Raw genomic sequence first — 23,464 nt, 5'->3', positions numbered from 1 at the left:
ACTCTATTATGATGCCATAATGACAGCTAATCCTCATTTGTGTGTTAAACGCGTTCTTTAACAAAATTATACATTCACCATGGCAATGGAACGAGCCCGGCTTCAGCCTCCATCTAATCTAACAGAATGGTATTTCTGCAGTCCTAACACTCTGCTTAATCACACCAATAAAAAGAGTAGATTTCTTTGTAATGCAATTTGTAAGCAATAAACATGATTGAGAATGCAGTATTTGCTGTCGACTATGTTTAATGCAGGGTTTTAATTTGGTGTGTAATTATTCATTTAGTAGGTACTTTTTCCATTCACATGTCTTCGCCCTGCTCTAGAGAAACTTGATAAGTTTGCAGAACATTGGGGAAACAGGGTTTCCAGGTACTTTATGCAAACCGGAGTTGGATGTAGATGTTATGGAAAAAGAATTTTTTTTTTTATCTGCTAAAGACAGGAGGTCACATTAACTCGTAATACAGACACATAAAAATGTGATTATGGGTTCTAAACAGAACGCAGTAGGCTCCTAGTTAACACAATGAGATTTCTAGGAAGTGATGCATAAATTCTTCAAAAATGACACATTTCTCAAGTTTCATTCCAATTAAATTACTGAGGCAGCTAACAGCGATGAGCACAAAGTATGGGGGTAAAATGAGGGTTTCTTCTTGTAACTGTATCACTGTGAAAGTATATTTTTATGAGAAGCAGTTAATATTAAGCTGTTATTTTCAACTGTGCTGGAAGGGATGTCTCGAGCTTTCCTTGCCGAGCTCTCCCCAGAAGAGTCTGCTCCTTTGTTTCTTGGGTGTGCTAACAGGAAGAGAGAATTGCTGGGGCCCGCCCCCGCCCTCCTTTCTGGAGTCAAAGGGGTCTGCCAGGAAAGGGATCCCATGTGTCGGTCCCCAGGGTCGGGCCCGATGGCCGCCAAGAGGCCTGCGGCCCCGAGACTCCAAGGTGCCGGGCGCCCCACTCGCTCCCCGCGGCGACCAACCCGGGCACGAGCAGCAGGGCCGGGTACCCACCCACGATCCGCCAGCGCTTGGGGTCCGACCCCCCCGCGCCCCGCTCATGCTTCGGGGGTCCTGAGAGCCCCGCGGCCGCGCGGGGGGCTTGTCGCCCAGCCTTGGGGGTCTCGAAGGCGGGTCTGGGGGGGCGCGGGGGTCCCGCCCGCGGGGCGATGGGGTTCGGGACTGCTCCCCCGTGAAGGAGGACAGAGGGGCGTGGGGGCCGCCCCGGGGGAGGGGGAAGCGGGAGGGGACGTCGGAAGACAAAAGGATGTGCAGCTTTAAATTCAAAAAGATGTTTTTGAAAGCCTCGTCCTGGGGTTTGAAAGGCGCACCGAGGACAGCGGCAGAGCGATCCCAATCAGAAATGCGATTTGAAGTCCTAATGAACTTGATTGCGTGAACATTTATAATCCCCCATGGCCCTAAATGAAATCAGATATAATCAGAAGATACAGGGAAGGGAGTGTTTACAGCCGACGCCGGGCGGCTGCGGACGGGGAGATGCGGCCCCGGTATTGATGTCGAAAATGATGGATAACGCGGGAATGGCAAATATACTATTTGTCTAATGGCTCGGCAATTAAATTCCCCTGTAAATGACCCATGCCTCATTTCATCCTAATCTATGGAATTTTGATTGAATTCGTCAGCTCTAATTGAAAAATACTGCACTTTAATGTCTGCATTGCAGTTTCAGGACGAGAGTGGTTTTAATGAGACGGTGCCCCCCTGACCCGGGAATATTTGAGACTTTTATTCGGAATTTAAAGCCAGAAGATTGCTCAGCTGAGCGCTGCGATTTCCTCTCCTGTATCCACGTCCATCTATCTCCAGACGCGATTTAATAAACGCACTTGGGGATAAATGCGCCCCTGACCCTCGCGCCCTAGTGGCATCCAAAGGGCTGCCCCTCCCTGGGACGGGAGCGGGCGGGGGCCCGGGGGTTGAAGCAGAGGCCGCAGGCGCGGAGCGGGGCGCCCGGAGGAGGGGTTGCCCCCTCCGGGGGGCCTGGATGCCCCGCCCCTCTGCTGCTCTGGTCCCCGGGCCCAATCGCCGACCGCGGCCTCCGCCTTCCCGGGCCAAACCCCGGCGTTCCGCCCCCCTCCCCCCGCCCCGGAGGAGATGGCCCAGCTGCCTGCGACCTGGGCACCCCAAGAGGGGGCCGGCCCCCGACGCGCTTTATATGCAAATGGCGAGGCGAAGCCATCCCGGAGAAATTAGCTACTTGCTGAAGCATATTTACTAGATTGAAATGAGTTAAAGAGAAACATTTTAAGTCGTTTAAACGAGATAATTGGGCCACATTAAAACTGGAGATGTTTGCTCCTTTCCAAAAAAAAAAAAAAAAAAAAAAACCACCCGGGGGAGGGGGTCGGTAAAAGCGCCCCCAGCACACACACCCGAAACGAGGACTCGAGGCCCCTGCTGCTCAGAGACCAGAAGTGCGGGAGTGCGGGGGACTCCAGCCTGCCGGGACCTTGGCGGGGCGCCCCTCCCGTCGGGATAGCCACAGCCGGGCTCCCCCGCTCCGAGGGACCGATCCCGACCGCGGCCCGCAGGGGGCGCCCTCGAGCCAGGGTCCTGCCGCGAAAACGGAGCCCAGGAGAGGAAAGGAGCGGTCAGCCCTTGGTCCTGGTCGCGCACCCGCGTCCGGCCCCCCAGCTTCGTCCACCCCAGTACCCCAGCCACGTTCAAAACTCCGACGGTGAGATCGCGATGGGAGCCCTGAGGACATGGAGTTGGGGGGGGAGCAAGAGGGTAAAGTGCACGGGTTGCCTATTCCCTTCCCCAAAGAGTTGAGGATTTAGGGTCTGTTTGTTTGTTTAGCACGTTAACAGAATTTGCAGAGCTTTTATTTAACATAAAATAGTCTAAAATGACATAGAGGCCATCTCCCTAGGAAGATAGTGCTTTATGCCCTTCTGGTGCTCAATTTGGTGATGAGAGCCCACTGCAGAGGAAGCTCCCAGGGCGGGGAACTGCCTCTGCACGGGTCTCTGCGTGCGGAGGGGCTGACACTGAGCCGACCCGGGGGCGGAGCTCTGGGACCTGCAACCCCCACCCCCGACCCCAGCAGTCGTGCGTGTTAAATACTACACAGTATCCTGTTCCATTGGTGGCCTGTGGTTTGTCTTTAAATGCTCGAGAGTCTTGTGATCAGAGGCTACCCTCAAATTGACACCCTCCCTCTGAGCGCACAGGCTTGCGGCCCTGGCTGCCCCGCATCCATCCAGCACTCTGCGACGCCCCGGGCTGGCGGTCGGGCGCCCAGGGCAGCCACCCTACTGAGCAACCACTCTGGGCCGGGGCCCCTGCCCAGGAGTGCTACGTGATCTAATTCGGTTCCGCGACAACCCGAGGCAGAAGCTGTATACTAATTACCCCCGTTTTAGAAACGCAGTCTGGCCGCTGGTGGGAGAGGGCCGGGCTTCCCGCCCATTACGCAGATGGGGCAACTGAGGCCGCGGTGAGCTCGGCGGTGCGCCCATGCCGGTCAGGCCCAGATGTTAGAGGGCTTCTTATCCATCCACTTCCTGGATGAGGCTGCTCAGGATGAGTCAGAGTCAGGAAAATCTGGGTTTTAAAGAGAGCCCGAGGTGGGGTTTCTATTACCACATCCAAAATCGGATCACATCTCCTAGTACTTTGTGTGTCTGATTTTCCCCCCTCGTTTGTCACAAAGGCTCCTCTTGTGCCCTGGACGTTTATAATGAAAAGAAATTGGGAATCTTTTTCTTATGCAATTGTAGACATGAAAAAAATAGACGTCTCAGGCCTTCTTATCTCTGAGAAGGGGAGCCGGGGATCCGTCTACTCCCCTGGAACCGCGGAGCCCAAACAGGCTCTATAGCAGATGCCATTACTTCCATGGCCTATAGGGGGCGATGCGGATCCCTGAGCGCTCTGCACACCCACGTCTTTTCAGGCTGTTAATCCTTTGGAAATTGTGAAGCCTCAAATAAAAATGTTTCCTGTCATTCCCTCATTAATTTATTAAAATACATAATACACATTTGAGTTCTGTTTACAGATAGGAAATAGCCTTGTTACATCATTAAATTGAAAATGTGCAATGTGAAATTTGTGTTGCAAAATACAAGAACGTATTCAGTTCATTACATTTTAAAGTATTAATTTCCAAATAACATTCAGTGATATGGAATGAACTGAATTTGAATGTTTTGGGGGGTAGAATGAAGTTGAACTTTTAAAAGTCTCTCATTTCTTAAGTGTCCTGAGGTTTTCTTGGGTTTTGTTGTGGTGGTGATGGTGGTGGTGGGTGTTTGTTGCAATTTAAGTGGGTCTGAGAGAAACTTAGAACAGGGGGAAATTATAACAAGCAAAAGATAAGCTAGGACTATCACAGCACAATAACAGATTCTAAAATACTCATCTTCTCAAAAACAAAATTAATGACTAGAAGGAGAGGACATGGTGAGTAAGGGGGGAGGGGAAGTCCCTGAACTCAGTGAATGCATCAAATTGGTCACATGATGTCAATCACCCTCACTCTCTGAGCCATCATGATCAATTTCTGCTAGTTCTGAAGCTTCCCATTCATTATTGTCCCAGACTTCAGAGAACAGAAGGTTTGTCCGGGTGGAGACGAGCAGGATGGCTTCTGGCTTTGGCTCATTTCCCAGCAGAACCTAGTTTTTCACACTTGCCGGGGGGGGGGGGGGGCGGGGGGGGGGGGCAGGCGGTGAGGAGAGCCTGAGGCAGGGCCACCAGCCCTGCCCCTGCCCCATCCTCAGGTCTGTCACTGCGCTGGACCGCTGCTCTGCTGTGGGCTGGTTTGAACAGGCATCGGACACCCACAGGGGCCCCCAGAAGCAGCCTCCGAACCCCTCTCCTGGTGTCTGTGGCAATGTCCCTGAAGGCAGCCGTCACCTTCAGTGTGGACACCCACGTGAATAACTTCCCTTCGAAGGGTGTTTCAAAGTCACTGTGCAGAATAAACACTAGATAGTAAGGTATGAACAGCAGGCTTTCTTTAACTCTCTGTTGGAAGGAAGGAAGGAAGGAAGGAAGGAAGGAAGGAAGGAAGGAAGGAAGGAAGGAAGGAAGAAGGTGGGAGGGACTGAAGGAGGAAAAGAGGGAGGGAAGGACAGAAGGAAAGAGGGAAGGAAGGAAGGAAGGAAGAGGGAGAGGGAGGGAGAGGGAAGGAAGGAAGGAGGGAGGGAGGAAGGAGAGGGAAGAAAGGAAGGAGGGAGGGGGAGGAAAAGCAGGCACTCTCAACACACACACACACACACACACGGACAACATGCCCCACCAAAAAAAAAAAAAAAAAAAGTTTTCATTTCCTACAAAACCCAGAAGTGTCCCCTAGGACAGTATGGGGACAGCATTCGAGTTTTCTGGATTTTTTCCTGCTGGGCCTCAAAGAGCTCCTCTCTCCTCATTCCCCCTTTCTCCTGTGTGATCCACAGGTGCTCTAGCAGGTTGGCCCCTAGCTGAAAATACTTTGGGATGTCAGAGTTTGCTCTCCATTCTTGCTCTTGGTTCCTTCTTTCCCTAAAGTTCCAGAACTCTCCCATAAGGGAGATCACTGTTGGCAGCAAAATCAGGCAAACTCAGTTCCCCTGCATTTTTTCAGATGACAAGCGGGGGGAAATACCAAGATTCTTCTGTTTCCAGGGCCTGGCAGGTCAGCATATCCAATTATTTCTGCGATCACCCCACCAACGAGGGGCTGTATATTTAGGGAACCTGAGACAGCAGGGAATTAAAAGGCCTAAAAACAAGGACGGTCTCCTTCCTGTACCACTGCAAGCTTCTCATGCAGTAGCAGAGAGCAATAGACAGTGAGTGTGTATGATGAAACTAGGGAATGGTTTTTAGATTGTCCCCGCCTGGCAAATGCAGGTGGCTACTTAGATTTTCACTTCTCAAACCTCACTGAAGGAAATCGGCTCACTCCCTTATGGCCAATGGCCTACAGCTAGCCTCAGATCGGTGAGCAAAGGGGATGGGTGAGGCAAGGAGGGTGGGGAGGAGCACTAAGTCCTGTGGCCAGTCTCTACTCCCTGCCCTCCTCACTGACTATGCTGCTCAAGGTCTTTTTGGCCCCTCAAACAAGAGTCAGACATCTACCCTGGGATCCTCCTCCAATGTGGAATGCGTCCATCCCAGGGGCTTGGGAGCAAGCACGTTTCTTTTCCCCGGTTCTGTAAGCTGGGTGCTCTATTGTAAGCCAAGGGTCCCCGCCTGCCTTTTGAGGCGGGGGTGGTATCTATTGTTAGCTTCCTCCAACTGCAGGCTAATAGGAGGGTTCTCCCCAGCCCTCCTTGGCACACATCCCTTCCACCCTCTCCTTGGGAAAGCCTGACATTTAAGGTGGCCCTCCTTGAGTTGCTGTCCCTGCTAGTCACAAGTGTCCTTCTGGGAACCCTCAGCGGAGCTAGGTTGGTCAGGTACACACATATCCACCTGGAGTTTTTCTAGATGAGCCTACTGCTAAGCTCACTTTTACAAAGACCTTTCCCCCGGAAATCCACAGGAGGCACACAGGCCGTTCTCATGCTCCCTCCCCAGTTAGCCAACTTCTCTCCCCTGTGTTTACACCCAATGGCTCGCCCCAGTCTGGAGCCCTCTAGGTTCTGTTTTCCAATCGGAAGGGGCGGTAACCAATGCAAGCGCGGGCTCCGCTTAGCAAGTATTTCTGGAAGAAGGGGAAGCGGAGTTCCGTCTAAAAGCCATGGCTGCTTTTTGTTCGGTCCCCGCAGAAGTTAAAGTGGGAGCGCCGCCCCAGATGCGGGTAGCGGTTGACCCAAACACTCTCTTGCTCCCTCCAGGGTGGGTTCGAAAGGGTTAAATGGATGAAGTCGTGGTAAACCGCGTCTTTTTTAAAAGACAACCCGCCTACAAGGGTCTGGGCTATCGAGGGGCGGCGGCAGGGGCCCTGCTTGGCGAGGGCCGGGGGGGGGGGACGGGGGGACTCCCGACTCCCAGCCATCGGGGAGACGCGCGCGAGTCCTTGGCCGGCCTCTCCCCCGACCCACGGTCTCATCTTGGGAGCTGGAAGCTCGCGGGGCGCACGGCTGAGCCCGACGCTTCCGACTTCAGCATCCATCGGACGCCGGCCGTGTCCAGCCCGGGGCCTTCCAGGAGAAGGCGGGCCGACGGGCCGCGGGGACGGTAGTGGACCCCGGCATCCCAGGAGGCCTGCTCGACAGGCGGCCCCCGAGGCCCCAGTCCGGGCTGCGCCCCTCCTCACCCCTCCGTGCCCTCTGCCCGCCTCCCAGGCCGCCCGTTTCGCGGCCCCCGGATTAGCATATCTGTGAAGTCCCGCAAACAATGCCCGCTGTGCGGGGAGATGAAAGTCGGGCGCCGGGTGGCAGGGGGTCGTTTGAAGTCCCTGAAAGGTGGGGCCGCGGGGATCCGAGAGGGCAGATGCGAGGAGACAGAGCCAGGTGAGAAACGCCCCGCGGCCTGCGCCTCCCTCCCCCAGCGCCCCAGAGCCGGGGTTTCGCAGACCGCTCGGCCTCCCGGACCCCGCGAGCAGCCAGCCCCGGGCCGGACCCAAGTGGACGCTCCTCCTGTGCAGCCCAGCCCGAGCCCTCGCCGTCCCTTTTGTCGTCTGCGCCTCAGCCTCCGTTCTCCAACTGCAGCCCTGGGGCCCCGGCTCGCGCCCGGCCTCCGCCTGACGCGCCCTCTTCCCATGCTGGGAACCCCGGGGCGGCCGGGCTCAATCCCGGCAGAGGATCCCCCTTCTCCGGTTGAGCGCGGGCGCGGGGCTTCCCGGGCCATCCAGTACCCCCAGTGGTCACGCACTCCCCACTCCAACCTGTACGGGTATTCCCAAAAGGGACCCTCGAACGCCTAGGCCCGGGGTCTGCAGCCGAGCCCAGGATAGGGTGCCAGGTCGGCGAGTCCACGCCCGCAGCCCCCAGGTTCCCGGGCGGTGCAGGAACCCCTCACCCCGGCCCCTAAATCCCACGAGGGCACGGCTCGCAGGCCAGGGGGCCGTGGCTCCGCGTGTTGCTCCGCACTGGGGTGGGGAGGGCGGCGCAGGTGTTAAGGGTCAGGTTTCCCGGCCTCAGGCCTGCCGGGAACATTTTCCAACTTCCCCAAGAAAATGCACCAGGGGAAAAAAAAAAAGTCTCCTCCCCTTCACGTTTCTGGTTTGCGGTTTTGTTTCTGCTACTTTGAGGGTGGGGGACAAAAAGCAAAACTTTCTACATAAGAATGTCGCAGCACACACAGTCCCGTAAAGTGTTTCTTCTTCAGGGCGCTTTAGAAAACCCCCCTGTCCTGCTTTCTGCATGGTCAAGGAGGAGGATAATGAAACCAAAGACTTTCATTTTATAAACCACTTGATCTTTGCTTGGGAAACTCTATTAATTGAATGGGTTTGCCTTTTTTGCCAGTCCCCTTTATCATTATTTATGGGCTTTAAATTGTTTAAAGTTCCCTTGACGTTCAATTTACAAGTTTGGGGACTTTTTTTGTTCTGCCTTTTGTCCTGGAGAAAGACATCGTGTTGGAAGTGCTTTGAAAAGCCAAACAGGAGAAGTTGGCAATGAAAGGGAAGCGGGCGAGATCCCTTTTAATTCCGTCCTGTTAGTGAATGGCTCTTTTACATAATTGCAGGAGCTATTTCAAAGCCAGCCAAGGGCTGACTTCACTTAGAACCACATGGAGTCTATTTTGGGCTTTCAGATTAAAAAAAAAAAAAAAAAAAAAGGCTGAATAAAATAGTTAAAAAAGATGAGGCTTCAATGCTTTCTGCTACTTGCAAATTGGTGTGTCTGATGGGGAATTTTACACAAGCACCCCTTTGTAAGTGCGTCTTGGGCTTGGGAGGGACTGTTGTGGGTTTGCTGGGTGTGAATCCCAATTGCCCTTCCATAAATAAAACCCATCCCAAGCTATTTCCCAACGATTGCCAGGAGCAAGAGCTGCTGCAATGACCGAATGATCAGGCCACTCAAAGTCTCTATAAATAAAAACAACACGGTTGCCAGAGAAACCAGCTTGTCTCCTGGGACTGGGCGGCGGGCGGGAGCAGCCGGCCCGCTAGGTCTGCGGGTGTCTCCGCACCCACGGAGACCTGGGGCGCCCATGCTGGCCCTTCTCCACGACCGCCCGCGACCTCCTCCCTGGCGGTGGCGTGAAAAGGCGCGGTTCGCGGTGCTTCCTCCTCGGGGCTGGACTCGGCGGGCCAACGCAAGTTTGCCACATGAATATTCATTTACTTGTGCATTTAGCATTTTATATTCAACCTCCATACACCTGCATGCAAACATTGACTGGGACAGCCCCGAAGCGTGGAGACAACTTAATTACCCTCACTTTTACTGACGTCTGAGGTTTTAAGTGGCTTAATACGATCTTGACACCAGCTTGGCACCGGCCAAGGAAAGTGCCCAGGGGGTGCGCCACCTTCATCCCCGCGGGAGCCTTCCTGGGGGTGGGGGGGAGAAGTTTGCGGAAAGTTAACTAGAGTTGGAGGACCCAGATGTGCCTGAGGTTGTGTCCTTCCTTTTTTCTAATCCCAGGGAGCTGGGGGTGGGGGAACCTCTTAAGGCAAAGTTGCAAAGATCTGCGCGTGGTGGTTTTCCTGCGCAGCCTGGGCTGAGCCGAGTCACCCCAAGGGCTCTGCAGTTTGAGGCAGTTCCGAGGTAAGCAGGTAGGAATCCGAAGGATGGATAAACCATGTACCTGTCGCTCACTACCCATAAATCTCTCTGAGGAGACGAGGAAGAACTCTAGGGGCTTTTATTATCCGCAGTCCCCACGCTCTGAACGCTTTGCAGGTAGCTGAGGTGCCCCGAATGAATCTTGTTAATCACGGCGAAACACAAGAATCCTTTTATGACGCCAACAGTCGTTTTCTGAGCAGTTAAGCATTAGATGAGAAAATATTACTGCATTGCATTCGAGAAAAAGCACACTAGTAAATAAAATTCATATTGATGAGAATTCTCTGAACTCACTAATAAAAGAAGATTAGTATTATAACCCCCGCAGTCAATACTTTCCACAGCAATTTATGGATGCAAATAATATGCCATCAAATTATTTCAAGTGTAGCTATAATTCAACGGACCTGAATCTTCTTGCTGAACTTTAAATGTAGAATTATCACCAAAATAATCAAAGGAATGCCTGTCTCTCTCAGAGGGTAATCAGGCGTCGGAAGTCCCTAGAACAATATTTTTCCGGCGAAATAGCAAAGTGGATGGCAAATCTGCCTAGGTAAAATGAGTAACAGCTTACACAGGCCCAGTGTCAAGCGGCGAAAAGACCCGGCTGTAGCAACGTAAATCAAGCAAGGAGTCGAACATTTTTTCTTAGTATTCAAAAAACAAGGTAACCATACCAGAGACTCTGTGCCTGTTAACTATCTCATAATGAGATGGAGTATTTATTATGCTCATAAAGAAACCAGCCTTTTGCCCTGGGCTTCGATTTTTTTTTTCCTTTTCCTTTTCTTCTTTTGTAGGAGTGGAGAAAGAGGGATAGAGCTTAGAGACCCCACAGACACCTCCTGCCCCGCGGATTCCAACGATTCCCCTCACGCCGCCCAAGCCACCTCGGGGTCTGGGCGTGAAGGGAGTGCAGGCGGTGCAGTCAGAGGCGTCCTAATGAATTCCTTTCAAACCGCCTGCCGCCGGAGCCATCTATTACTGCGGCCTGGAGTGGGGAAACGCGCTCGAGATGTCTTTGTCCGGGTGGCGGTGGCGCGGGGGGGGGGGGGGGGGCGAGCAGGAGGAGGGCGGCTGGCGGCGGGGCCGGCGAGTTTTCCCAGCACTCGGGAGCGCCGGGGATGCACCTTCCTCTCTTTCCTCAGGGGCCCTTTGGGTGGGCAGTGGGTTCCTGGCTGAAGAGGTGGTCTGGAATTAAGACGTCCCCCTGGGGGCCTTGGGGTTAGAGCGGGAGAAAGAAGAGCGAGAAAGAAGAGCTTCAAAGAATAGGGTCGATAAATTCATAAAGATCGATTTATCTTTATCTCCCAATTAAATGTGCTTGTAAGTGATACATAACACACGTCCAACACGGGCCAACTCCCCAACCACTAGCTCCTCGGCGTGAGCTGATTTTTAATGACTGATACAACAATGCCCTTCTCTCCTCTCCTCGCGAGCCAGGTGCTTGTCAGCGGTTCCGGGCGAACGTCTAGACCCGGGAAGTTGGAGCCCAGGCCCTGGAGGCGCGTGGAAGGCCCGCGCGCGCTGGAGCGCATTGCGCGGGCTGCCCTTGCCGCGAACGATTCCGTTTTTAAAGAGAAATTCAAGCACTGGAAGTTTTTGTTTTTGTCATAGAGAAGGGCCTAAGCACCTCCCTAGCTCCCACTCCCTCCCCGCCAGTTCCCTTACTCCCAAATTCTGGGGTTTTGCCATTGTTGAGACAGGGGAAACATCTTGAGGGAATCGGCTCCATCCTGCAGTAGGCAAAGGGGAACCGCGCGCCCTCGAGTCCTCATTCAGGAAACCGGGTGGCGGCGCCGGGGTGAGCGCTCCCTCCGTTCTCAACGTGCTTAATTAGCGCCTATTTACAAAACGCAGCTTTTATTTGAGCAAACATCATAAAGCTTTCATCAGGATAATCTCACGTTATACAGTCTGGAGGCACAGCAACTCCCCCTTCCTCCCCGAGGATGGAGCAGATAAAGGACTGGCTTTATTATCATAATTATCGTGGCTGTTATTTTGGTGCGCGCAGGCAAAGTGTGTAAATAGGTGCGATGATTAAGAATGTCATGAAAAATGAGAAGGGATCGCTCACGGGAGGGCCCAGGTCGGGATGGGGGAACCAGCTCGGGGGGCGCAGCGAGCAACCCGGCCAGCTCCCGCCCGTGTCTGGGGCCTTCCAGCTCCCGGCCAGGGCCCGAGGGGCGGATGTGAAGGGGCAGGACCTTGTTGCCAACTCCGGGAACCTCTTCTGGACCACGGGCGCAGCAGCAGCACCCAGCGGTAGGGTGAGCCGCGGGCAGGTTTGTTCCAGTGCATTTGAGGAAGAAATAAAACGCCCTCGGCCCGGCCGCGGTAGGTCCTGACCCCGGAAGCTGCCCTGGGCGGAGGCCTCGACAAGGCTGTCGGGCCGCGGGGTGCGAGCCGTGGAGCTTTGGAGCCCACAGCCCGCTTTCAAGTTTGCGCGGCGCGGGCCCGGCGCGCAGGTTCCGGCTCTCGGGCCCGCGCGCTCCGCCGGTGGCGCCCGCGGCCGGCTCCACGCCAGCCCCGGTGGAAGGGGCGGAGTCCCGCTTTCGCCCCGCCCCCTCCCGGCTCAGCCAATAGGCGGTGGCGCCCGGCCCCACGTGAGGTAAGCCCGGCCGGGCAGCAGGCAAAATGTGAATGAGAAAGAGGAGCGCGATTTAAAGGTGCTGGCGGCGCCCGCCGAAGACAAGTGCGCCAGCTTCGCGCGCTCCCCAGCGGCCCGCGGGAGGCGACGGACTGCGGATCCGACAGGCGGACGCACCGACGGCTCCGAGCCGGGGCCGAGGGTGGCAGACGAGACGCGCGCGGGCTCCGACGGGCAGGCGGCGGGCAGAGGCTTCAGCGTGCCCGCGGGGCCCGGGTGCCCTCTCCACTCCCGGGCGCACGGCCTCACCCCGCGCACCGCCCACACGCGCTCCCGCCGGGCATGCAACCCGCCCGGGACTGAGGGTCGGCGGCGCCTGCTCTCAGGGTCCCGGCCGGCCCCTGCCCGGCGCACCCGGCTGTGCCCCCGGCGCCCGGCGGGCTTCCTGGCGGCGGCGCGGCGCGGGGACTTTTCGCCTCTCGCTGGCCTCTCCCGAGCGCGTCTATGAGCGCAGCGTTCCCGCCGTCGCTGATGATGATGCAGCGCCCGCTGGGGAGTAGTACCGCCTTCAGCATAGACTCGCTGATCGGCAGCCCGCCGCAGCCCAGCCCTGGCCATTTCGTCTACACCGGCTACCCCATGTTTATGCCCTACCGGCCGGTGGTGCTGCCGCCACCGCCGCCGCCGCCACCCGCGCTGCCCCAGGCCGCGCTGCAGCCCGCGCTGCCGCCCGCGCACCCTCACCACCAGATCCCCAGCCTGCCCACCGGCTTCTGCTCCAGCCTGGCGCAGGGCATGGCGCTCACCTCCACGCTCATGGCTACGCTGCCCGGAGGCTTCTCGGCGTCTCCCCAGCACCAGGAGGCGGCGGCCGCCCGCAAGTTCGCGCCGCAGCCGCTGCCGGGGGGCGGCAACTTCGAGAAGGCGGAGGCGCTGCAAGCCGACGCTGAGGACGGCAAAGGCTTCCTGGCCAAGGAGGGCTCGTTGCTTGCCTTCTCCGCGGCCGAGGCTGTGCAAGCGTCGCTCGGTGAGTCGGCGGCGCGCGCCACCCGGACGCGGGGGCGGGAGGGGGCGGGGGCGAGCCAGCTCCAGGTTCCCGCTGGGGCCGAGGGGGCGAGGCCGAGCCCCCTTCCGACCCCCGCCCCGGCTTCCCCCCTCCTGAGCAGCAGGAGGACGCGGCGGAGCTGTGCCGCGAGGCCTCCGGGGGGCATTTAGAGCCGAGCAACAAGCTAGGGGGTGGGATGGCATTTAGCTCCCGGGGCCAGCTGCTGCGCGGGGCGGCTGATCTGTCTCGCGGCGAATTTGGATGAGTCTATCCCCCCTCCCGCGCGCCGTGACCTGGGATCCCGGATAGGTTTCAGCCCTTAGGGGTGGCGGGTTGGGCTGTGCGTCTCAGCAGTGCGTGTGCTCAGGGGGCGCCCAGACCTATTAAACCCCTTCACTAGGCTTGCCCGAGAGAAGCGGATTCCTGGGAGGTTGTGCGTCTGCGTGTGTGTTGGGGTGTCTGGTGGGAACTTCTCCTAAGGCTACAAAACTTCCCTTTTACCAACATTATCTGTCTCAAAAAAAAAAAAAAAAAAAAAGACACGGTCTGGGATCTGTACCTCCCTGTGTCTCCACTTTGCGATGTAAATTGAGGTTCACTAAATTTTCATTGGGGGGGTAAGATGGATCATGAATTTCCCCCTCCGTCCTCACCCAGCCCCCACCCTGGGGACAAAGAGGACGCTCTCTTGGGCCTCACGCCTCCTGTTACTTATGCCTTAAGCTGCCGGAGGCTGGGAGGGTGCAGACGTGGCCTGGCGGCCCCTTGAGTGATGGTTCTGGGCAAAGGGCCGTCGTCTGTACTGTCTTCTTTCCTCCTTTGAGCTTTCTCACGCCCCCCCCCCCCCTTCTCTGCCCCTCAAAGGCCAGGAAATCACAATGTGTTAATGTCATAGAAAGACAATCCGCTAAGGGGGGAAAAGGCCCAAGTGAGGGTGGGAAGGGGAAAGGAAGGCCAGTGTGCGAAATGTAATAAAACGCCGTTTGGTTTTGCTTTCAGTCGGGGCTGTCAGAGGGCAAGGGAAAGACGAGTCAAAGGTGGAAGACGACCCGAAGGGCAAGGAGGAGAGTTTCTCTCTGGAGAGTGATCTGGACTACAGCTCGGATGACAATCTGACTGGCCAGGCGGCTCACAAGGAGGAAGACCCCGGCCATGCGCTGGAGGAGACCCCGCCGAGCGGCGGGGCCGCGGGCAGCACCACGTCCACGGGCAAGAACCGGCGGCGGCGGACTGCCTTCACCAGTGAGCAGCTGCTCGAGCTGGAGAAGGAGTTCCACTGCAAAAAGTACCTCTCACTGACCGAGCGCTCGCAGATCGCCCACGCCCTCAAACTCAGCGAGGTGCAAGTGAAAATCTGGTTCCAGAACCGCCGGGCCAAGTGGAAACGCGTGAAGGCTGGCAACGCCAATTCCAAGACAGGGGAGCCCTCCAGGAACCCCAAGATCGTCGTCCCCATCCCCGTCCACGTCAGCAGGTTCGCTATCAGAAGTCAGCATCAGCAGCTGGAGCAGGCCCGACCCTGAGGGTCCAGGGAGAGCCAGGGCCTGGACCACCGTGGAGAAGCCATAGCTCTGGAGGGAACCACGGTGGCCTCTGCCATGTTTGAAGCAAAACTCAAAGTCACCCCCCCCCAACTTTGGACATCCCAAGCACATTGAGAGTATATTCATTTAAAAAAAGGCTTAAAAGACTGCTTTTGAAGGGGCTACAGCTACACCTGAAGACACACTAAATATTTATTATACTATCCTACTTTGTACATAGATATCTATATAAACTGGATCTCAGCTGCAGTATTTTGAAAGTTATAGGACCAAACTACCCAGTAACATTCTCCACTCACAGTCCAGAAGAAAACAAAACCTCTGCTGTAATCCGCCACGCATAGCAGCCTCCTTTCCATACTTTTCCAAAGGTAAACATGACACTCAAGAACAAACCATGGGGTTTACGCTCATTTTTGTTTCTATCTTGGTTTGTGTTTTTTTTTTTAGTTGACTGAAAAGCAGATGTTCTGGGGCAGCCTGGAAATTTGCTTTGCTTTGGTTCTGCCTGGCTTTCTTTCCTGGGGTTGCACATCCTGAGCCATGTTTGAATCACGTCTCCGTTGTGTTTAATTTATTTCAATGTAGCTTATTTTCTTATAACTTATGACATTTAAACAATCGCAGTCTTGTGAATAATAAAAAGGAGAGAGAGAGAGAGAAGGGGAAAAAAGGACCAATCTCTGGGTCGCATAAGTGTGTCCAGATTTGACTGTTTAGAGGGTACTATTAGGGTATGGCCAGGCGGCTGGTCTGGGGCCACTACTGGATAAAGGTCCGCTGACCTGGTCTCTGCAGGCTGGCTGGACACGGGCCACCCTGCACCTTACCAGGTTTTTAAGTGGAGAGCAAGAGCTCTACTTGGGTTATAAATTTAAGGAAGCCTAATTTTCATCTTAGAAAGCTGGCATCTCCCCTTTTGCATGGTCTAATCAATACCTAGGAGGCTGGCAAACTTCGGCCAGAGGAGGAGGCGGGCGCCGGGAGGAGGGAAAGCGAGTGCGGGTATTGGCGGCTTTTCACAAACTCCTGGTGTTCTAAACCGACCACTGCCAGGGAGGAAACGCGTTTTCTTAACCAACATCCCCGGTCGGAAAAGGAGCTGTGCTCGCTCCCCAAGCTGGGCCAAACGCCCATAAATCAGGCTCCGGGCCTTATCTTGCGACGGGAGCAGAAACCCACCCAACCGAGCTGGACTTGCCGGCCGCGCTCAGCTCGAAGGAAGAGGCGGGCAGCGAGCGCAGGCGGGCCGGGCACCTCCCTCTCCCGGCGGGGTCGGAGGGGCGGGCCCCGACCACCGCCCCACCCCAAGGGCTCTGGGGCAGTCGGCCGCACAAAGAGGGTGGGGGAGAGGAACGCAGGCGGGGTGGCGGCCGGGTCCGCAGGGGTGCCCGAGAGCTGGGCAGCTCCCCGCCGTGGCGGGGCGGCCCACCGGGCGCGGGAAGGGCCCCCGCCCCCCAAGTCCCACTGCCCTCACCCCCGGGCACCGCGCCCCGGAGCCCGGCCCAGAACGCCCGCTCCTTTCCCGACCCCGAAGCGCGGGGCCAGGCCCACTGGAGATCGTCGTGGACGGGGCCGGGGCGCTCCAGGGGCGTGGAGCGAGCGAGCGAGAGCGAGCGCGGCCCGCTAACCTGCAGCCTGAAGGGCGAAGAGAAAGAAGCCAGAGGCTTCGCCACCCTCGGCCTTCCGCGTGGGGAGCAGGTTCCGAAGCAGCCGCGCGCGGTGCCCACCACGGATCTCAGCCCTAGAAGGGGAGACACGTCGCCCTTGGTCAATACCGGTATTGACTTAATTTACACGGCTTACAGCCCGTCACCTCCCCGCGCCGGAGGGCCATGGGGCCTGAGGCCTCCGCCGGCACTTCACGCACAAGGTGAGGGACCGAGGCGACCGAGGCAGCGTTTCCCGCCGTGTTCCCGAGATTTCCAGGGGCGGAAAATGGCCCAAGACTTGGTTTTCGAGCACAGTAAGACGGAGTGGCCAGTCCTCCGAAGGCCTCAGCCGGCTCTGCGGGGCGCGCAGAGCTTGGGGGCTCCTTGCGGTCCCTCCCCCCAGGGCCCTGGGGCCTGCGGTTGGGGGCTGCGCCGGGTCCGCCAGGCCCGGCCGCTCGCCGGGATCCCGCCAGTGGCCCGCCGGCGAGCGCACCCGGATCGCGCGTTGGCGTCCTGTGCTCGAGGCAGGTTTCCCCGGCCACACGCCGCTACCGCGCACTCGAGGCTAGTGGAGACGCCGCCCGCACCACGTCCCGTTCCCCCACCCCGACCCCACGCCCCGAGCCAGCCGGTCCCGGGGCGGGATGGATAGGCGCCCCCGGCGGAACGGTGGCCGGTGGTGCGGAGTCCCTGCCGAAGGAGCGGCGGCCTCCCGGGCGGGGGCGCCCCCACTCGGCCCTCTGGGCCTGCGGGAAGAACCCTGGGTATGGAGAGCCCGGTACCCGCGGCAGATCCTGGAGTGTCCCCACTTCCCATACACCTTGACACCATAACAGGTGTAACTCCTACTCATCTTCTCCAGAAGCCCAAGGTAGGGATAGAAGGCACAGAGGGACCCAGAGCCTTGGCTACACGGACCCCGCGGGAAAATGAAGCTCCCTAGAAACTGGGGGCCACCTTCAGGAATCCCCACCCGGCTGGGGGGTGTGGGGGGACCAAGTTGCCCGGCCCTCCCGCCCTTTGGAAGCACAAGGAGAGGGCCAGGGCTCCCCCAGCCTGCAGACAGGATGCGGAGCCTCTCTGTGCTCTCGGGAAGCTGTCCCCCCCTCCCCAACCCCTGAATGCCGGGGCGCCCCCGAGAGCCCGGTGCGGAGGCCGAGGCCCCAGAGACAGGCCGAGGGGAGGAAGATAAACAAGCAGCCCTTGATGGCCGCTGTCATCATGGCCGTCATCATGGCTTTCATTTGGCTGCCTAATGAGTCACATCACAGGCAGAGAGAAAAATTGTCAATCGCCCGGGCCCTAATGAATTTTTTTGCAAATTGTAATCAAGCCAGGCCGTCTCAGCTGGCTGATTAATGAGACCCACGAGGCTCGGCCAGCACCTCAGCTTTTTATTCCATCCCGTCCTCCCTGCACTAAATTAACAGCAACTTGTCTGAGCTTCAAATTAACTCCCAATGATTAATTCTGATGGGGGGGCCTGAAGAATAGCTTGTTCTAATAGGCTCTGGCCTGAGATGCTGTTGGAAATTAATACACTTCCCCTTTGGCTGCCGGCTTTAATCCAAGGTTGGGTTTTGACATCACTATATTTGTTGTTACAATAAATTCCACTTACATCTGCAGATCAAATAATTACGCTTGGGAGCTCCCGGCCCTGTGCCCCCAGCCATCCACTAGAGCCCCTCGGGGCTGCCGGCACCCCTTGTCCACCAACCTGGACAGGGGTATGTAGCAGGGGGGGTGAAGGAACAGCCACCCTACCAGGGACCCTCTGCCCTAGCTCCCCAGGGAGTTGGGTGACCCCCCCCCCCCACACACACACACCACCACCCTTTGGAGAACCAAGGGTACTTTGAAAACACATCACTTCCTTGAGCAGAGCCCTCTTGAGATTGGTCTTGGGCCCCCAAGCAACCTCTCCCACCCTCCCCAGCAGGGGCTGGGGATATCCTTGGGGCAGCCTGGGCCACCAGCGTTTGGATCCTCCCCCAACGCTAGTCCAAGGGGAATTTTTGAGATTTAGCACACGCTTCTACATCCAGCTTTTGCCTCCTAGTCTTCAGCCCCCTGGATTGTTCTTTCACAGGAGCTTTTCAGCTAACTGGGGTGGACTGGGGTGGGGTGGGGCCCTCCAGGTCTGCTGTGCCTCCCAAGATCATCCTGAGCCTATGGCTGCCTGAGCCTCAGCAGTTCCCTCTTGGTCTATGGCTGGCCCGAGCACCTGCATTCCAAGACTGCGGTTTCTCTCGGGGTCAAAGCCCGCTTAGCCTAGCGTCTGTTTGTTTGAGCTTAATTGGCTTAACCATTTCAGTTGTGTTGGGCAAGCCTAGCAGAGGGTCCCTGCGGTGGCTCCCTCTGCCTGGGTCTGTCCCAAGTGGAGTTATCCGCTGTCCCCCCCCCCCCCTTGGCAGGGGCTTCTGGATGCACTGGAAGTCAGGAGGGTCACTCTGGTGAACCTCAGGATCTGGTCACCACCTTCCCTGATCCTGAGCCTTCCCAGATCTCATCTGCCATCTGCAGCCCCGGGGGGGGGCGGGGCCCTCCGGCCGCCCAGCAGTAGAGTCCACCTCGACTGGCTCTCCTCTCGCCTGCCTGCGGGATACTGGAGTGACCATGCAGCCAAGTGACCTGCCCTCGCCCAGTTGTGGCCTCCCTGGGAAGGAGGCTCCTGTATGCGTGCCCCTGTTTTCTGTCCCGGGAGACCCCAGGCCTCTGCTCCAGCGTGCACAGCCTGAGCAGGTGGCCTGCTTGGACCCTCTGCAGGGCACGGCTTCCTGGAAGACCCTGAGGCCAGGGCCTCTTTCTCTGGAAGCTTGGCACCCACCGGGGCTCTCGGGGAGCTAGGCTCTGGGGTCGAGGGGGGAAGCTGCGGTCTGGGGTCTACAGGGAGCGGCCCTGGGCGAAGGGAGGAGGCATTAATCTTCATTTTGGGCCCTTATGGTGTAAACAGGAGAAATATGATCTTGGTAACCTAACATGAATGCAAATCACAGCGTCAGAGTAATAAAGCACCTGAAACCCCGACACACAAAAGCAACACCATATGTATGAAGACAACCTGCATAAATTATAAATTACATCATAAAAATTGATTGCCTATTTGAATAGTTCAGAAGTGAGACCTCAGCTGACTTCCGCCCTCCGTGGCTTTGGTCTGAGGTCAGGGAGCGCATGTCCCCCCGACTGGCGGCGGACCCCGTGACTGGGCCTAGAGTCTCCTGCGGGAGCTGCAGACCGGCCTGGTGGCGCCGGGGGCGGGAAGCGCACTTGACGCAGGGCGCCCACTCCAGCTCCGCGCCCTGGGGGGGTGGGGGTGGGGGACAAGCCCGCAACCATGGACGCCCTGCGAGGCGCGGTGCCGGTGGGGCGAGAGGCACTACGGGCGCTGCAGCGGCTCACCGCCCCGTCTGGGTCCCAGGACACCCCCCCACCCCCCCACCCCCGCGCGCGTGCTGCTTTAGCTGCCCTGAGGCCGGTCGGATTTCTAGCTCGGACCCAACGGTCCCTGCGAGCGCTCCCTCCCCACGGAGTGGGCTCTGTGGCGAGCGCAGGTGTGAGTGCGTATGGGTGGGGGCGTGAGCGCGTGGAGTTGTGCAATTCCCTGCTACGTCTCTACCCACCTTGCTGTGTTTCTCCGTTTTCCTGGATCCCCAACGGCCAAGAGAACCACCCCACTGGAGGAACCAGAAACGCCGTTCAGAGGCGCCCATCGAAGTTGAGCACCCACTGTGCGCTTGAGTCTCGCCTCGGGGCTCCTCGGACTCGTGGACCATACCTTCCACCGCCATAAGCCCACTGGAGGGGCCTGCGCCTCTGTGCTCCACCCTATTTCTTTCCTGCTGCATGGAGGCCCAGAGTCTGGTCTCTGGCCCCCCTACCCCGGAGTCCGTGTCCCCTCACTGCATTTGGCCTCTGCCATCTCCCCCCACACCCTTGACCTCCACGGTGCAGGCACCACCCCGCCTTCTAGTCTCTGGGATGACCGCCTCTGAGGTCCATGTCCTGCTCCGTCACACCCCCTCTGGTCTTTGAGCTATCCCCGAGTGTGGCCTCTGGGCTATCCCTCCTTCCCAACCTCGCAGCCCACCACCAACACCCCCACCTGCACCAGTGCGCAGACCCTGGCCTACTCCTTCCCACCGTGCTCTTCCTGGAACAGATCCCAATGACTCCACGTGTCCACCCTGGAGCTGCGCCAGGCGCTGGGCTAAGGAGGGGAAAGCCAAGGCCTGGGCAGCTCAGGGAGGGGTCGTCAGACCACGAGGAGAGCCTGTTCTTCCCGAACCATCCATCGTGCGCCCCATGGTCCCTAAAGGAGAGAGGAGCAGATCTGGTCGCACCGGGGCCCCCGCAGCTCAGAGCTCGATGGAGGCGGGGAGGCCGTCCGTGGGCGCGGCCGCCCATCCCGCGTGCGCTTCTCGTTCTCAACCCTAACCGACCTTGCTGGGGTAACTCTCCTGGGCCCTGCGCCCAATACTGCGGGCCCTGCCCAAAGGCGCGCCCAAGGCTAGAGAGAGCGGCCTGGTGTCCAGGCTAACGCCTGCGGCAGAGCCCAGCCTCGGAGGCGGACGTCACGCTGGGCGCCCACCCTCCCTCCTCCACCCGCCTTCCTCTCCTGATTTCCCGCCACTGGATCCCTCGGGGCCTTTGTCGTGCTGGTCTGTCTCTGGTGTGGCCGCACGTCGTCTTAAAGGGCCCGGCCCCCCAGCTCTGTCTCCGCAGCCGCCTGAACGACAAAGACTGAAATGGGATTACACCAACCTGATCCCATTAAGCCTCCCTCCCCCACCCTCGCCTCCCCAACCCCGCCGGAGGGCCCGGGCTCCGGCGGACTCAGATCCCCTGCCCGTTCCCTCTCTCCCCGCCCCCAGCCCGACTTCTGCCCAAGCCCCTGGTGTGGCGACCCCGCAGGGAGCTGAGCGCCTTGGGGGTTTGGAAGTGGCCGCTTGACCCCTGGGTGGGAGCGCCGGCCCTGGCTTTGAATGACAAAAACCGAGCCCGGCCACGCGGGGGCGGAAGGAAACCAGCGGTGGTGGGGGGGCGGGGGTGACCCCACCAGGCCTTGGACTGGCCTCCCTGCAGGCAGGGTCAGTCCAGCCCAGCCTGTCTGAACCCAAGGTGGGTGGTTCAGCCTCTTAGCTTCCAGGATACCTCTCCCAGGGCTCCAGCCAGGGTAGCTGGGGCCTAGAGTGCAAATAGAATCAGGAATGACACCACCCTGTACTCAGCGCTTTCCCTGCCCACTCAGATCTCACAGCCGCTGGGGGAGGCAGGGGTGAGGCCCCCTGTCTGCAGAGGTAGTAGCTAGGCCACTAGAAAGGCGCCTCCAGCTGGGTGGTGCTTGCAGTGGGGTCTGTCCTGGGATCACTGCAAAACCTGATTTCTGTCTCTGCACAAGACTTGGGCGCTGAGGACAAGGCCGTAGGCCCCCCAGTCAGGGGCGGAGGCAGAGCCATGGGCCTGTTGGGGAAGAGGTGGCAGACGGAGGAGGCCGGTGGAAGGAAAGGGCTTCCAGACAGCATTCTTGCTGGTGGATCTGGGATGGTGGGGTGGGTGCTGGGGGCACTTTGGTCCTGTTTCCTCTTTCCCCTTCTCTTCACAGAGTCCAGCATCTTTCCTTGGGATTGGCTAGATCTTGGGGGAGATGGAGCACAGAACAGTGCAAAGGGCACAGGAAGGGGGGGGGGCAGATCCTTGTAGACACTCCCCTTAGCTAGACTGGATCAAACCAGTTCACCCATCTGAACCGTTGTCTCTTCACCTGATGACCTGGCACAAGGGTGGAACCTTCAAGATGTCTTGGTTTCTGCGGAGGTTAATGATGTAACTCAGATGAGGTGAATGGTAACGTCCTGCCACAGTAGCAGCCCATGGAGGGCCAGGTACACAGCCTCAAATGCAGACCGCCTGGGCTCCCATCCTTGGCCAACGAAGTCTCGGACCTCAACAGGCTGCCTCTTCTGTTAACCCACGGAGACCATCTCAGCATGTGCAGGGATACCTTAGCCCCGCCCAGAGTCAGGAGCCCCCGGGGGAGAGGGGCATGGCTGTCCACGGGAGTCCTGCTCTGGCTTGTTCTCAGTCTTCAGCAGGACACCGGCAGGGGAGGTCTCGGTGGATGTGTAAATCATGACTAATGTCGTGAAGTCTCATTTCAGAAAGGCCTTCATCATCTCTAATATTTGCAGTTACTCCTTTGCATAGACACCCATCTCCCTCCAGAGGTGTCTGGAGGGATTATTTAGAAAGCTGATAGGAGCCTGAGCATTGAAAAACTCAGAATGCAAACGCCATGGTGTCACGATCCTTGGTCAGTGAATCTCCGGTTGTGTACCATCTGGCTAGACTCGTTTTCCAGGAACCTGGCTAGGGCTCTGTGCCGTCCAGAGTGTTGACCTTCATGGGGTCGTCCAGAGCGTCGACCTTCATGGGGTCATTGGAACATACTAAAGCAGTCCTTTCACATGTAGGCATGTGATTTTTGCTTTTAGACTTTAGAGGGTGGATCATTTTTTAAATGTTTATCAATAGTTTCAAAGTGGATTCTTATTTTCCATGACCATGGCTGGAATTTTCTCACCAATAATTTTCATATTTCGGCATTTTGAAAGCTATAAACTGCCAGAAAAGAATGATAATCGCCCATCTTTAAATGAGAAATTGTTAATTTGGGATTTATAAAGGACTTTCCTTAATGAATAATAGTGAAGACAGATTTGTCTTCCTGCCTCATTTTGCAAAGTCACATTTGTAAAGTCAGGAGATTTCCATTCTTCCCCCTAATTCCTCTCTCCCTCCAGAAGGAGTGGAGGCGGCCCGGGGATGAGATGAGGGGACCAAGTAGTGTCCCGGCTTCCTGAGGGCGCCCCGGAGGCTGCACTCTGCCTACCCTGGCGTCACCTGTATGCAGAGCGCCTCCCCCCGGACATTGGCGGCACAACAGTCTTTGCTCGCGGTGGTGTGGGA

General features: G+C 57.5%; 1 protein-coding gene across 1 annotated transcript; it reads left to right on the top strand.

The window, feature by feature from the left end:
* Nucleotides 1-11,384: 11,384 nt before the first annotated feature.
* Nucleotides 11,385-15,691, top strand: GBX2 (gastrulation brain homeobox 2). Its single transcript, XM_045867310.2, has 2 exons — nt 11,385-13,278; nt 14,296-15,691. The coding sequence occupies exons 1-2, from the start codon at nt 12,756-12,758 to the stop codon at nt 14,817-14,819; spliced, it is 1,047 nt and encodes a 348-aa protein (XP_045723266.1). The 5' UTR covers nt 11,385-12,755; the 3' UTR covers nt 14,820-15,691.
* Nucleotides 15,692-23,464: the final 7,773 nt, after the last annotated feature.

Source organism: Mirounga angustirostris, unplaced genomic scaffold (assembly GCF_029215605.1).
Source record: "Mirounga angustirostris isolate CCGP_5_RB_7025 unplaced genomic scaffold, mMirAng1.0.hap1 SCAF_3, whole genome shotgun sequence".
NCBI lineage: Eukaryota > Metazoa > Chordata > Mammalia > Carnivora > Phocidae > Mirounga > Mirounga angustirostris.
The sequence above is the reverse complement of the archived record's forward strand: the minus strand, read 5'-3'. Positions and strand labels throughout refer to the sequence as shown.

What these genes read in the sequence shown, in the direction of transcription:
- GBX2 (XM_045867310.2), top strand. Translation starts at nt 12,756, where the DNA reads ATGAGCGCAGCGTTCCCGCCGTCGCTGATGATGATGCAGCGCCCGCTG. An exon ending in GGCTGTGCAAGCGTCGCTCG is followed by an intron (nt 13,279 to 14,295) that starts GTGAGTCGGCGG and finishes TTTTGCTTTCAG; the next exon opens with TCGGGGCTGTCAGAGGGCAA.